The following is a 15506-nucleotide window of genomic DNA, read 5'->3' as shown; positions in this document are numbered from 1 at the left end:
GATAAAATAAAACACACAGGGCTTCCCTGGTGGTGCAGTGGTTGAGAGTCCGCCTGCCGATGCAGGGGACACGGGTTCGTGCCCTGGTCCGGGAAGATCCCACATGCCGCGGAGCGGCTGCGCCCGTGAGCCATGGCCGCTGAGCCTGTGCGTCCGGAGCCTGTGCTCCGCAACGGGAGAGGCCACAACAGTGAGAGGCCCGCGTACCGCAAAATAAAATAAAATAAAATAAAAATTAATACATAGCTGAGCTCAACATGACAGGGCAATCCCTAGGCACCTAAAGATGAGGCCTCAGGACCTTGATGGTAGAAGGCCTACTAAGCTCTCCCTGTGAAACGCTCAGAGAGATGAATGGCTGTCTCCATCCTTGAAACAGGGACTAGAAAAACGGCACTACATCATCACTTGCTATCCCCTGAACTCATCAAAAAACTCACCATCTACCAAGGTATAAATGGAAAAGGTCATGCATAGAAGGTTGGAATTTCAGACCACAGTCATTGGTGGACCTAAAGAATGTACACCTTTCATCCAAAGCAGGAACCCTTAGCTTAGGTAATAACATTTTAAAACCAGTCCATATAAAGTTCTCAGGTCTTCAGTTAAAGACTTGAGTCTCTAGCAAAAGCACATATGGAACTGCCCCATAAGAACCCCTCTAAAATCCAGGATACGAAAAACATCCAGAGAATGAGATGACAATCAAAACTGCAAACCACACAAGGAAACAAACCACTGCAAGAAAGTCAGAAGCAGCAAACTACGAAAACACTTACAAAGTACTACAGATAATAGAAGATTTGAAAGAAATTATAAAATAAGAACATTTAGAATGTTTTTTTAAAAAAGGCAGAAATAGTAACCAAAAGGCAAAAAATTTTGTTTTTGTTTAAAAAAATAGCAAATTTTGGGGAAAAGAATCAAAAAGATATTTTAGGAACTGAAAAAAGGGACTTAAAAAAGTGATTGATATATAACAATATTTATATAAGTGTTAATTGTAGAATATAGGTGGTAGGTATATAGGTATTCACTATATAGATCTTTCATTTTTTCTATATGCTCAACAATTTTCATTATAAAATATCACTAAAATAAAAAATAAGTAAATAACGTCAGGTGCGGTGAAAAGAGAAAATCCTCTATAATATCTTCTAAGCTCTATGTTTTTTCCTTTTACATTTAAATCTTTAATCCACCTGCAATTGATTATTATATGGTATGGGGTAGAAGTTCAAATTCACCATTTCCCATATGGATAACCAACTGTCTCAGAACCTTTTACTGAAAAATTCATTCTTTCCCCACTTCTCTGCAATACCATCTTTGTCTTATCAAGTGGTCAAATATGTAAGGGTCTGCAACTGGGCTCTCTTTTCTGTTCCACTGGTCTATCCTTATGCCAATATCACATGTCTTAATTACTGTAGCTTTCTATCTTATACTTTAAGAATGCTTTGACTATTCTTGGCCCTTTATACTTCCATACAAAATTCCATACAAAATCCTGTTGGGATTTTTATATGATTGATTTGAATATATAGAAAAATTGGGGGAAAACAGATACCTTTATAATATTGAGTCCTCTAATTCATGATCATAAAAAAATCTCATTTTTAAAATTCATTGTTCTTTAATGCCTCTAAATAATGCTTCAGAATTTTTGCCTTAAGTCTCCCGCATCTCCATACCCAAGTGTTTCATATGTTTTTTTTTGCTATTACAGTTGGTGACATTTTTGTTATATCTATTTTCTAATATGATAATTTAAATGTATGATTTTGAAAAAAAATGTATGATTTTGTATCTAGCATCCTGCTAAACTGTTATTTGTGTAATTAATCTGTAAATTTTCTTGGATATCATGAACATAATCATACCTGCAAACAATGACAGTTCTGTCTCTCCCTTTCACCTCTTGTATCTTTGTTTTTGCCTGTCTGCCTTACTGTGCTGCTTAAGACCACCAGCACACTATTTAATACAAACAATGACAGCAGGTATCCCTGTTATGTTTCCCCAACTCAAGAGGAAAGCTTTCGACTTTTCAATATTAACTATGATGTCTCCTATATAGTTTTTGTAGGCATTCCACCTGGTTAAAAAAGGTCCTTTCTTTGTCAAGTTGGACAAGACTTTTCATCATGAATGAATGTTGAATTTTATATAATGCTCTTGGTTTTTTTGCATCTATTGAGATGATCATATAATTTTTTTCCTTTAATCATCTAATATGGTTGACTACATGAATTGATTTTAACATTATATCAATCTTGCATTCGTGGGATAACTTGGTCATGGTATATCCTAAATTGGTTATGGTGTTTTAAGATCTGCATCTGTGTTATACATCATATAATTATTCTTATCATACTGTCCTTGTCAGGAGTTACCATCTAGTCTCTAATTAAATGAGCTGGGAGTTTTTCTTCATTTTCAATTCTCTGGAAGATCAGAAATTGTTGGTCAAGACTGAAGTTACTTCTTTTATGAATTGTGATAGAACTCACTATGAAATTATTTGGGCTGTATGGAAAGATTTTTCACCACAGATTCAATTTATATAATTTATATATGTTATAGGATTACCAAGGTTTTCTATTCTCTTCAAGTCTATTTTAGCAAGTTATATTTTTTAGGAATTTGTCCACTTAAACCTATCTTTGCATTCAAAGCATAAAGTTATCCATACTATGTTTACCTTTTAGTGCCTGCTGCATCTGCAATGATATCCTCTGTTTTTCATTATTGACATTGGTTTTCTATGTTCTTTTCTTAATATCACAAGTATGTCAAAGAACTAACTTATGGATTTGTTGTATGTTTGTTTTCTGTTTCATTCTTTTGTGTTCTTATCTTTATCTTATCGTCATTATTTCTTTTCTTTAACATTCTTTGGGTTTATTTTGCTATTCTTTTGCTAACTTCCCAAGAGGAACGTTTACTTCATTTATTTCCTGCCTTTTTTTTCTAAGATAAGCATTTAAGGACATGTATTTGCTATCAATACCTAAATAGACATTTCTCCAAAGAAGATATACAGACTGCCAACAAACACATGAAAGGGCACTGAACATCACTAATCATTAGAGAAATGCAAATCAAAACTACAATGAGGTATCACCTCACTCCGTCAGAAGAGCCAGAATGGCCATCGTCAAAAAAATCTACAAACAGGGCTTCCCTGGTGGCGCAGTGGTTGAGAGTCCGCCTGCCGATGCAGTGGACACGGGTTCATGCCCCGGTCCAGGAAGATCCCACATGCCGTAGAGCGGCTAGGCCCGTGAGCCTTAGCCGTTGAGCCTGTGCGTCTGGAGCCTGTGCTCCGCAACGGGAGAGGCCACAACAGTGAGAGGCCCGCATACTGGAAAAAAAAAAAAAAAAAATCTACAAACAATACATGCCAGAGAGGGTGTGGAGAAAAGGGAACCCTCTTGCACTGTTGGTGGGAATGTACACTAATACAGCCACTATGAAGAACAATATGGAGGTTCCTCAGGAAACTAAAAATGTAAGCTGGGACAAAGTGAGAGAGTGACATGGACATATATACACTACCAAATGTAAAATAGATAGCTAGTGAGAAGCAGCTGCATAGCACAGGGAAATCAGCTTTGTGTGCACCTAGAGGCGTGGGATAGGGAGGGTGGGAGGGAGACGAAAGAGGAAGGAGATAAGGGGATGTATGTATATGTATAGCTGACTCACTTTGTTATACAGCAGAAACTAACACAGCACTGTAAAGCAATTATACTACAATAAAGATGTTAAAAAAAAAGGACATGTATTTGCTATCATATATCATATTGCTTTAGCTTATCTTACAAGTTTTGATGTGTAGCATTTTTATCTTTCAGTCCAAAATATTTTCCAATTACCATTGTGATTTCTTCTTTTACTGACAGGTTACATGTAAAAATGTGCTTCTTAATTTTGAAACAGAGATTTTTAAAAATCTTTTTAAAAAATTGTTTTATGGCTTGATAACTTGATTTCAGTTCTTTGAAATCTGTTGATACTTTGTTTATGACACAGAACATGGTAAAATATTTGTTTGAATAAATGTTTCATATATATTTGAAATTTATCACTTTCAAAGTGATTGGGTGTATAGTTCTATATAATCATTAGGTGAAATTTGTTAAATGAGATGTTCCAGTCTTCCAAACATCCTTGCTGATTGTTTTCTTCTACTTTTATCAATTACTGAGAGGTATATTAAAATCTCCAACAACTATGGTAGGTATAACATTGCTCCTTGTAGTTCTGTCAGTTTTTGCTTTATATATTTTTTTTACGGTAGAACAGATTTTTAAAAATGAATCCCTTTTCTCTCTTCTCACCTTAAGTATCATGACCAAAATCAGCTTCTATATGATAATCTTCACTAATTCTCTTTCTTATCTTCAAATTTACCTATTTTATGGTAGAAACTGGGCTTACTAAAACATCTTGAAAGGCATGCACCCTTGTCAGTCTTTTCGAAAGCTAACTTATAACATGTTTTAAGCTGCAGTTTTCTATAACAACCTGCTTAAAAAGGAAGATACTGAAGTTCTCAATTGTTTGTCATTCATCAGACACCTCATCCATTAAAAAAGAAAAGGCTTATCAACAGGTATCAAGCTCTCAAAGGACTCACCAATTTTTACTGCTATTACTACCTAATGTATACCTGGCACTGCATTTTCAAACACTAATGCACTCTCCCCAACAGATAATAATACAAAGTGGTTATTATTATCTCTATAGTTTTTACAGAAGCAATAAATAAGAAAGTAACAGAAACCCGAGGTCTAAGTCTAATCACCAGCAAAGGTCAAACAAATGTTGCTGTCAACAGATTCTTTTCACCAAAATGAATATCTCAGTGTGAACACCCCACATGCAAGAATGGCTTCATTTAAGTACCTTGTACTTCTGTCTCAGTTCTTCCGTGTCTTCTTTTTCTACTTCTAGGACACGGCGCCGTTCGGTAGCATCTTCGGCATAATCAAGCTTAACAAAAACAGATATAATTAGTCTTAATTCCTAAAGTACCCCCAATTAGCCATAAAAAAGTCATTTACACAACTACAGTATTGTATGAAAATAAGAAACTTCTAACTTTTTGCTCAGCTACCTCTTGCTTTATTGTCACCCCACAGAGAAAATAGCATGCAAAATAGTTCATTAATCTTTTCATGCTGGTGGTTCCCAACAGGCACATGTGTTGATGATAACAGACTTTACTTCAATGTTCAATGCCAAAGAATTAGGAGTAAATGGAGAAAAATATTTCAGGCAATGAAAAGAAGATATCACAGATGACAGCTGTACACAGCTCTACAGGGGCAAAGCTTCTACCACAGCAATTATTTTAAGGGTTGAGCAACACTGCCTATGGAAATGAGCACCGGGGTCTGGGTTTAAATCTGACCTTGCCTTGTGGCATAACCCTCGGGAAACCACTCAACTTCTTTATAACAGGGGCATTATTTGCCACCTACCTGCCTCAAAGGCAGCACTAAATGAGAATGTAAAATACATTTAAAAATTTCCCCTCAAAAACATTAAAACTACATCTGAATTTGGAATTAGTATCAATTTTAAATATCCCCAAAACAAGTGAACCAATGAGATCAACTTACCTCCATTTCCATGCGACCCATGCCCATGACATCATACTTGACAACGATTGGAATGGGATCTGTTCTCCCTGTAACAGGAACATATAATTAAGGTTAGATGCAAAGCTAAGTCAACAGTTCGCTTTACACATTGGGTTTGGGTGGTTAGAGATCTTGCCTTGGAGTGCAGAGACCAGAAAGCTACAGTGAACCAAACACAAGCCATTCTCACAGCTTACAACCAAACCTACCTCTCCCAGTTCAAGCCCAACTAACCACCTTGGTTGACCTTCCAGTTGGGGATGATTCCAGATTACTATGGCAAAATTAAATAAGTAATGCAAAAGCACTTCTAAGCAATGGCACCAGGAAGTTTAAAATCAAAAACATTAGAAATTCCTTTTTAAAAATACCTCCAAATAACTTTCCACCAAAAATCACTTCAGTCTTACTGTCCACTGACATCTTCCCACACACACTTTTAAAACTGGTAATAAATATCTCAACTGACATGTTTAAATCGGAAGAGCACAGTTTCAAACATGATACAGGAAAATTCAATAACAGCAACTCAGCATGTTTAATATATTTTTTGTATTCAAAAGATGCTTTACAATTAAATGAGGTGGTGAAAAAAATTAAATAGAAAGCAACAGTTAGTTGCCCTTAGGAACAAAAAATAGTTTCACTTTTAAACTGGTGCTCTGAGGTCCCATTTTCCAGAGTGGATTTAACACTGGCTGTGGCAATCAGTAAGCTGTGAAAAGGACTAGTTGCGAAGAAAATTGACTTTAAACTAATTGATCTATGCTGGAGATTTTTAAAAATGTATATTTAATCCACTCATAACCAGCCAAACAAAGCAAAATGGGGCAGACAAGCACTTTACTACCACAGCTGTTTTACATCACAACTTGCGCTGTTTATTGTGATGTAAGCCCACTGAAAAGAGGACTTACCTTATCCGTTGTATACCTTTAGTGAAAAAACACAATGTTTACTTCCCTCATCACTTCACTCAGGCTGGTGTAAACAACTGTTTTTTTATTTTTGTTTTTTTGTTATACACACATATATATTATACCTTTGGGCTAAAAGTTGAGTTTTGTCAGTCTAAATCTGAGATATTACCAAAAACAAATTTGGAAAAAAAAAAAAAAGCAATAAAAGCCATGATCATGACTAGGATTAGTCCAGGAGGAAAAAGAAAAGAAACTGTTTCCAAAGTGACCAGCAACCACTTGTATCCAGTTGCTCTGTATTTGTGGGATTAATTTGTGTTTCAAAAAGTAATGAAAAACAAATTCAGAAGTTCAATTACTTATCACCAATATCCCATTATTGCTTGTAAACAATAAGAAGGTAATTAGGAACAGTGAAAAAAATGTTGAATAAAGAACATCTCATGCCAGAAAAGAGAACCAAGTTCTAAAATACAGCCTTCTTTTAGATACTATCAAATACTGTCAGTTAAACAAAATAAAAATGCATTATTACCTGATGCCCAATGGTATAATAAATAAGCAGTGACTGCAATCTTTAGCAAAAGGACCAAATTAAAGACAGGTTATAAAAATGACTTCCTAGGTGCAATATCACTTTCATAACGTCTCAATCAGGGATTTACTGGTAAAAAGAAATGGTCCAATGAAAGAATTGAAAACAAATGTCAAAGTAATTTTACTTTTCTTTTGATTTGATAACTTTCTATTTGTCAGAATTTGCTTTGTAAGAATCAAGAAAATTTAGGTATAAATTCATTACCTCTGTAAACCCCTGTTATAAACTCTGCATTAGTACTTTTGCCTTCTAAGGCAGTCAAAGTTTGTTTTAATTTATTTATAGATTGCAGTAGCAAGTGCTAGTGCCCGTTATATTGTGGGGAAATCAAGTTTTTACAGTATTAGAATTTAATGTTTTAACTGATTTTTTTTTTTTGGCAGTTCTAACACAAACAGATATATCCCTTCTTAACATTACCCTTTAATGAACAAGGATCAGACAAGTTGCATAAGGAAAGGAAAGGAAAATGAAAAAGACCAAGCAGAAGGATGAAGGCTACAACAGAGAAATTAAGCCTAACATATTGGTGCACTGATGACAAAAGGAGTAATTCAGTCTGAAAATAAAAAATTACCACTGCTAAGTTTACCATCACCACAACAAGTCCAGGATCATAATGCTGTAAAAAAGAAACACCATTTGTTAGGCAGAAACCATTAGGGTAGGAAACAGGCCTTCTAGCAGGCAGACAGGATGGGGTAAGTAACAATTGGGCTTTGTCCCTCCCCCAATTTCAGCTGGGGACACGGGAAGGACACTTTGTGCTACAACGGTTGTTTTCATACTGGTTGCGTCAGGGTGTGAGATTTTTGTACGGCTACTTGAGAACATGAACAACCTCCTCTAAAATAATGCAGGGGGAGGGGAGAAGGTGAGAGAAAGTGAAAAAACTAGCTCTACCTTCCGATCTCTTATTTAACTACTCATTCCGGTAAATCAGTACTCAGGGCCCAAGGTGGAACTTTTTCCTTAAAGAAATAACAGCAAAGACAGATCAACTGGACAGTGATCATCAAGTCATCTGCTACACTAAAAGAACGCTAAGAGGATTTGGGGGGTGGAGGGGTTCATCAAGACCTTATTGAAAATATATAATAAGTAAAAGGTCTGGAAAATAACCTTAGATCTTCAGTGCTTGGAAAACTTATGTGCATTTGAGTTCTGTTATGAACGAATAAAACTCTTGAAGGAGCTTAGAACTTTTGTTTCCTTTTAATGAAGTTTTCCCAAGTTCGCCAACATCTCTCTTTCTGCACACAACAAAGCCAAGCTTTGAAGAACACCAGTAACTCCAGAGAAAGTGGCATCAAAAGGGCTGTCGCATTTACAATTAGTCCACTCAGAGGTAACTCACAGAAAACAAACAGTCTGGCTTTAAAAACAATCTGAAGGCAACATTACTGCCTGGGCCAAATAGTAATTTCTTTCATTAGAGGCTCCTGACCAAGGAAAAATCTCACTGGGAAAAGACACTGAACAATACATACAGGAAGAGGTTGCAGCATTTAAAAAAAAGAAGAAAATCCCCTTAATTTATTCATTTGTGATCAATGATAAATCCTATCATAGAGCACATCACTGTGGAACATCTGAATAACAACCTATAGTTATGACTTTTCAAAGGGTAGGTAGCAACAGAATGTTTGCTATTATAATATTCTCTAGAAAACTCAACTTCTTTTTAAAACACATTGAATGAAATCCAGGTTCCCTATTTCTTGGTTTCTCTTAACAGGGACAAATATTTCTTAAAATCCATTAAAATAAGAACATTTTGTTGTTTACTTCATTTCAAAGGAGGCAACTTCAACCATAACACTTACTTTCCTTAAAAGAAACTGTCCTCTTCAGCCAAAGATCTATATATAGATACTATGACTGTGATCTAGCCAACTGGACAAGAGGGGAAAAAGGAAAGAAAACATACCACATCTAGAATGTTTCAATACCAATGTATTCATGTGATCGGGGAAAAAAATTGATATTCATATTTTCTAAATCAAAACTGTAAATCTATATACAAATATTGAATCATTATGTTGTACACCTGAAACTAAAATAATATTGTATGTCATTCGTACCTCAATTAAAAAACTTTTTTAAGGGTTTCCCTGGTGGCATAGTGGTTAATACACCTGCCAACGCAGGGGAGACGGGTTCGAGCCCTGGTCCGGGAAGATCCCACATGCCACAGAGCAACCAAGCCTGTGCACCACAGCTACTGAGCCTGCGCGCTCTAGAGCCTGCGAGCCACAACTAAACTACTGAAGCCCACGTGCCTAGAGCCTGTGCTCTGCAATAAGAGAAGCCACTGCAATGAGAAGCCCGTGCACTGCAACGAAGAGTAGCCCCCGCTCTCAACAACTAGGGAAAGCCTGCGCACAGCAATGAAGACCCAACACAGCCCCCCAAAATCAATTAATTAATTAATTTAAAAAAATTTTTTAAAGAGATGGGAAAAACTTTAAATGATGTTTCATTAACCAATCAGTATTGTACATTCTATATTTTAGAAGGTAGGCTTACGTCTACAATGACAAACATGCTAAAATGTTCACATACTCATCTCTTGCTAAAATGTGATGGTATTATGACTTATCATAACTGAAGAGAGAATAAAGCTAAATACCAAAATCCACTGATTGCTTATAGCCACACAGTTTCTGAGAATAATCCCTCACATTAATCAGTTTTGATTTTGAAACACTTACGGATATACCAATCTACAAAACTGGCCCAAAGAACTGGACTGTGAAGAAATAATTTTTTTTTCTACAAACACTATTTTTTTATTTATTTTTGGCTGTGTTGGGTCTTCGTTTCTGTGTGAGGGCTTTCTCTAGTTGCGGCAAGCAGGGGCCACTCTTCATCGCAGTGCGCGGGCCTTTCACCGTCGCGGCCTCTCCTGTTGCGGGGCACAGGCTCCAGATGCGCAGGCTCAGTAGTTGTGGCTCATGGGCCCTGCTGCTCTGTGGCATGTGGGATCTTCCCAGACCAGGGCTCAAACCCGTGTCCCCTGCATTGGCAGGCAGACTCTCAACCACTGCCACCAGGGAAGCCCTATTTTTAAATTAAAAAAAAAATTTTTTTTTTTGATGTGGACCATTTTTAAAGTCTTTATTGAATTTGTTACAATATTGCTTCTGTTTTATGTTTTTTGGCCGTGAGGCATGTGGGATCTTAGCTCCCCCACCAGGGATAGAACCCGCACCCTGTGCAGTGGAAGGTGAAGTCTTAACTACTGGACCACCAGGGAAGGCCCATAAACACTATTTTTAAACAAACTAACTCCAGGAATAGAACAACTGGGAAGAAAATATTAAAGGACAACCATAATCTGGTAATCAGCACACTTCAGAAACAGAAGACACGTGACTTCTCCACAGAAATAAATTAGAAATGAAGAAGCTTCTGAAGTGATTAAAACACTAGTTGGATATCAACAGAGGTAAGAACACCCAATTTACCTCAGCTGCCTTTTCCTTTACTGAGATTCACTCAACAACACTTACTGAGTTGCTACTATATACCAAGTACTCTTGGGAGGCTTTGGGCATATGGCAGTGATTGAAATAAAGTCCCACACCCCATGAATTACCTGTAATTAGGCAAAATAATCTTACCAATATAAACTTCTGGCATGGGGGGGTGGGTGGCGGGATGAACACTTGTGGAGCCAATGCACATATGGTTCAAAAAGTTTTTAAATGTCTAATGTCTTTTAAAGATGTCTAAAACTGTTTTTAAAGACTGACCCCAATAAAGCAGAAGTAAATATAAATGCCATCAAAAATAACACAACATTGTAAAGCAACTATACTTCAATAAAAATTAAAAAAAAAAAAGCCATCAGAAAGTCACAAAATCTACTTCCAAAAGGCCACTCAACTAATAAAAGCCAAGAACCTCACCTGACATCTTTAAATCTATTTCATACTTTAAGCAACTCAAATACATATGTGAAAATCAAGAATAATACAAAATTAGGAGGGTGACTATTCTCTGATTTGCAAAACTATTCAGAATAAGACTCTATAGTAAGCTATGTTAGTGTGTTTAAATATAATTTCATTTACTAAAACATTAGATTAGATACTACTTTCAGAAATACTTCCTGGGTAAAAAGTGGTACATTTATTTCCAAATCAAAGCTTCACTTTTGCATATTTCTCCTGAAAATAACAGTCTTCAGTAGCATAAGAACAATGATTACTTTCAGCATCATTTAGATATTTTTTCCTTAGGAAACATCAAGCATATTAATTATTCCCTATAGAGTTTCTAAGGTTGTTTTTTTTTTTTAAAAGGCTTCCTACTCAAAAGAGAATCCAAATTTCCTAGCACTACAAAAAATAACTATATTCTTGTCACAGCCTGTTTAATGATCTATACAACAACCAGGTTATTTTGATTTTCAAACACAGGTGTTTTTCTAAAAGCACAGAAGTTTAACTGTGACCAAAAGATCCTTCCATCTTCCCAAAGTATCAGAGCTGCTTTCTAGGATAAAATAGTTCAATTTTAATCATATAATCTAATATATTAATAAACAGGGACAGAAAAGGGGCAAAATAAATTATAAATTAAAATAAAGTGTTAGAATCAGAATGTTAAGCCTGGAAAAGATATCTCATTCAGGGGTGACATGAGATACTCAAGCCCTCAGGAGAGGTAATAAAGGGAATGCCTGAGGTACCATAAATTAAAAAAAAAAAAAAAGGCACCTAAAGAAAATCATACTTTCACTCAAAATTTAGCTTAAATCACATCAACTCACTGAACACTGCCTGCTTCACGCTAACCATTTGGTAAGATAAATTTATTTTTTAAAGGAGAAAACCAATTTAGTAAATAAATTTCAGGGTAAAATAATCTAAAATATGAGGCATAGGGGGAGAAGACAAAACAATTTTAGGTCCTTAGTTTTTAAAAAATGGGGAACACTTTTGTGCCCTGAGTTTTACTTATGTTTATATCCTGAATAACTGATACAGTATCTGGGACATAATTTGATATAACAAATTAAAAAGCATTTGTTGACTCAAGAGAATGAACATGTTCATAGTGGGTCTCACCTTGTTCAGGTATAAATAAATATTTAGTCATCGCAGTGCTTTCTGCTTCATGCCACAAGATACTGATGATTTAACTGTCTTGTAATCAAGGAATTATTTTATCAAACAGAAGATATATGCTATATTATACAGGTCTCCATATCTCAAAAAATATATACGCTAATATAAAGAAATAGTTGAGTTTTGCATTACTATTCATTACAACCTTGTTCAATTTCTTTTACCTATCATCACTCATTAGCAGACAAGAAGAAGCAGGCACCAAATGCTTAAGGAGTTAGACAGACTTAATGGTCTCTAAGGTTCACTTCAATTCTTAAGTTTGAAGAGTAGAAAATATTTGGGGGAGTTATGCAGATAGTAGCCAGTCCTATGGTATTGTAATAATCCAACAATCCAATGCGTTCTTAGAGCTGTATCCTCTTACTATTGGTTAAGTACTTCCATTAACTACACTGAGAATTTCTTAATATTCCAGGATCACTCTATAACCCCAAAAGACCTTCCAGCTTCATTTAGATTGTTCTTCCTTTACTCTACACATCAACCCCCTCCTCAACTCATCTTTAATTATTTTCTTTCTATATTTTCCTAGGTAGCCCCTAAAAACGCTGGCTACAAAAACTCAGTTCTCCAATAAGAGAATTTCTAAACACTTGTGTGACTTTTGACAATCAGCACATGAGTCTCAGCAGCCTCTCCTGCAAAATGGAGATATTATCCTCACTTTCAGGACTGGCATGTAGATCAAAAGAAACAACAAACAGAAGATGCTTTGTAAACCCTAACGTTTCACTATAAATCACTATACAGGATGCTGTTGAACTCTTAACACTGTCATCTTCTTAAGGCCTCAGAAAATTTAAAAATCAGTTTGTTCTTTCATTTCCAAAACTGGCAATAAGTACCTTAAAATTAAAGACACTCTAAGAAACTGTGATAAATTTTAATGTTCTACCTACAATTTGGTGATAATGAAACAACCCTATTTACAGATGGAGAAAATTATTACCAAAGTATTACCCTCAAATCCTTCCCATGTTATCATTCCATTAACAAAAGAGTGACTACTGAGTTTGAAAAGCAAGGTTATACAAATGTTAAATCCAAGCCAAAAGAATGAAGCATACTTTAGCAAGACCTTCTCCAAATTAAACATATAGTACAAATTGTCTAAGAAAATTAATTAAGCCTAAGCAAAACAGAATAAATTAAAATGCTTACTATTTTACTATTACTGTCATCTGAAGGAAGACAATAGCACCTATGTAAGTGTACTGAACAGCAACTTATTAATCCATAGTATGTCAAATTTGTAACAGATGAAGTCCACGTGGAATGTAGGAGTAAATTCAGAAAGTCAAGCAGATTGAAATTACTCAAAAATCCTCCTTATTTCCTCTGAAGTCTCTGCTAAAAAGCTCAGAGATCCTAGGTCATCCAGAGAAATTTTCTTTTCCAGTTCTGAAGTCTATGATTCCATACAACTTTGAGGGCATTTTTGTCTCCTCTTAGTTCCTACTTATCAAATATTGGTTTAACTAGTGAAAGTTTATATTTTCAACTATTTCCACCTTATTGGACTACTCTAATTACAATGAAATCACTGTCACTCTATACTCTGTATTTCTAATTTTAAGTTTCTTGGACACTCCACTTTCTTGCCAAAGTAAGAAACCAGTTTCCACACAAACCAATTTCATTTTGATCATGCAAATTAACCTAGGGCAAGAAGTCCATAAGTAATAATGTAGGAAACAGTGCAAATCAGGCTAAGATAAGACTATAAGAAAAATAAATAGCATTATACTAATTCAGACTAAAAATTAATATATTTTGTATGAGCAAAAGAACCAACTGTCTACCCTACTTACTACAGTCAAGGTAACATTCTTAGAAGCTTATTTTATTCGTATGGTCCAAAGCAAATTATTTAGGGAGCTTGTTTAAAATGTTACTTCCTGAACCCCACCCCAGACCTGCTGAGTTGTGCTGGCTGGGAATCCACATTTACAAAAATATATATATACATATATTTTTTGGCGGGGGGGTGCTGCGTTGGGTCTTCGTTGCTGCACGCAGGCTTTCTCTAGTTGCAGCAAGCGGGTGCTATTCCTCATTGCAGTGCGCAGGCTTCTCACTTGCGATGGCTTCTCTTGTTGCGGAGCATGGGCTCTAGGCTCACAGGCTTCAGTAGTTGCAGCACATGGGCTCAGTAGCTGCAGCACATGGGCTCAGTAGCTGTGGAATGCAGACTCTAGGGCACGCAGGCTCAGTAGTTGTGGCTTGCGGGCTCTAGAGCGCAGGTTCAGTAGTTACGGCACATGGGCTTCGCTGCTCCACAGCATGTGGGATCTTCTGGGACCAGGGATCGAACCCATGTCCCCTGCACTGGCAGGCGGATTCTTAACCACTGCGCCACCAGGGAAGTCCTAGGAATCTACATTTTTAACAAGCACCCAAGGTGATTCTGCTACACACTAACGCTTGAGAATCATAAGTCTAATGGAAAAAGTACTGGTGTAGAGGTCAGAAGACTTACAAACATAGCTACTATCCTCAGCAGTTTGACCATGGATAAACACTTATGTTTCTCAATCTATTAAGTGGCATTATCTCCGCTCCATGTATTAGAGAGGAAAATGAGATAGGATACAGGTATAAAACTTATATACCATCATGTTTAATTTCCCCAAACAACTCCCAAATCTTTTAAAAATTTGGGTATATTGAGGTTATAACAAGGTCACACCACTTACTAGTTGCAGAGCTTTAATTTAAACCCAGGTCAAATTTCAAATGAGGTCATAAAGTGGTAACCTGTGGATCAAACATGGGCCTTGAACATGTTTTGTTTATCTCAGATTTTAAACTTTGAGCCAACGTTTATCAACTAGTAAATGTCACCAAAATATCTGGATTTCTGGTTTCTTTTTTAAAAAATTCACGTCTGGCAATACCTGAGACTATATTCTTACATGGTAACAATGAGCATGAGCTAGCTGAGTGGCAGTTATTCCTCTCTAGACATGGCACAACTCACACTACTTCCTACTGTCTCACACTCAGTGGGCTTCAATTGTGTATGTTACCACCTGGCCCCAACAGGCACCACAGTTTGCAATTCCTACTCCTGAGACTGTCCTTTGTTCTTTCTGAGCTCCCGCTAGATTTTCTCTGTAACTCTCAATTGGTAGCTATCTACTTCACAGGTTTGGAAAGACTCAGAGAGATAGAAAAGACTGAATTTAAAACT

At 36.2% G+C, this 15506-nt stretch overlaps 1 protein-coding gene across 3 annotated transcripts in view; it reads right to left on the bottom strand.

Moving 5' to 3' along the window:
- GPATCH8 (G-patch domain containing 8) overlaps nucleotides 1–15506 on the bottom strand; it is a 97738-nt gene that overhangs the window by 37055 nt on the left and 45177 nt on the right. For 2 of the 3 annotated variants that reach the window (XM_024760663.1, XM_024760665.1), the window contains 2 exons: nucleotides 5634–5701; nucleotides 4915–5001 (listed from right to left, as the gene is read on the bottom strand). In XM_024760663.1, coding sequence (XP_024616431.1) covers nucleotides 4915–5001; nucleotides 5634–5701 — 155 coding nt within the window. Of the gene's footprint in view, nucleotides 1–4914; nucleotides 5002–5633; nucleotides 5702–7749; nucleotides 7795–15506 lie in introns of all 3 variants that reach the window. The other variant, XM_024760664.1, reaches the window with a different exon arrangement.

The sequence above is a fragment of the Neophocaena asiaeorientalis genome, unplaced genomic scaffold (assembly GCF_003031525.2).
Source record: "Neophocaena asiaeorientalis asiaeorientalis breed wild unplaced genomic scaffold, Neophocaena_asiaeorientalis_V1.1 scaffold30, whole genome shotgun sequence".
Taxonomy (NCBI): Eukaryota; Metazoa; Chordata; class Mammalia; order Artiodactyla; family Phocoenidae; genus Neophocaena; species Neophocaena asiaeorientalis.
The sequence above is the reverse complement of the archived record's forward strand: the minus strand, read 5'-3'. Positions and strand labels throughout refer to the sequence as shown.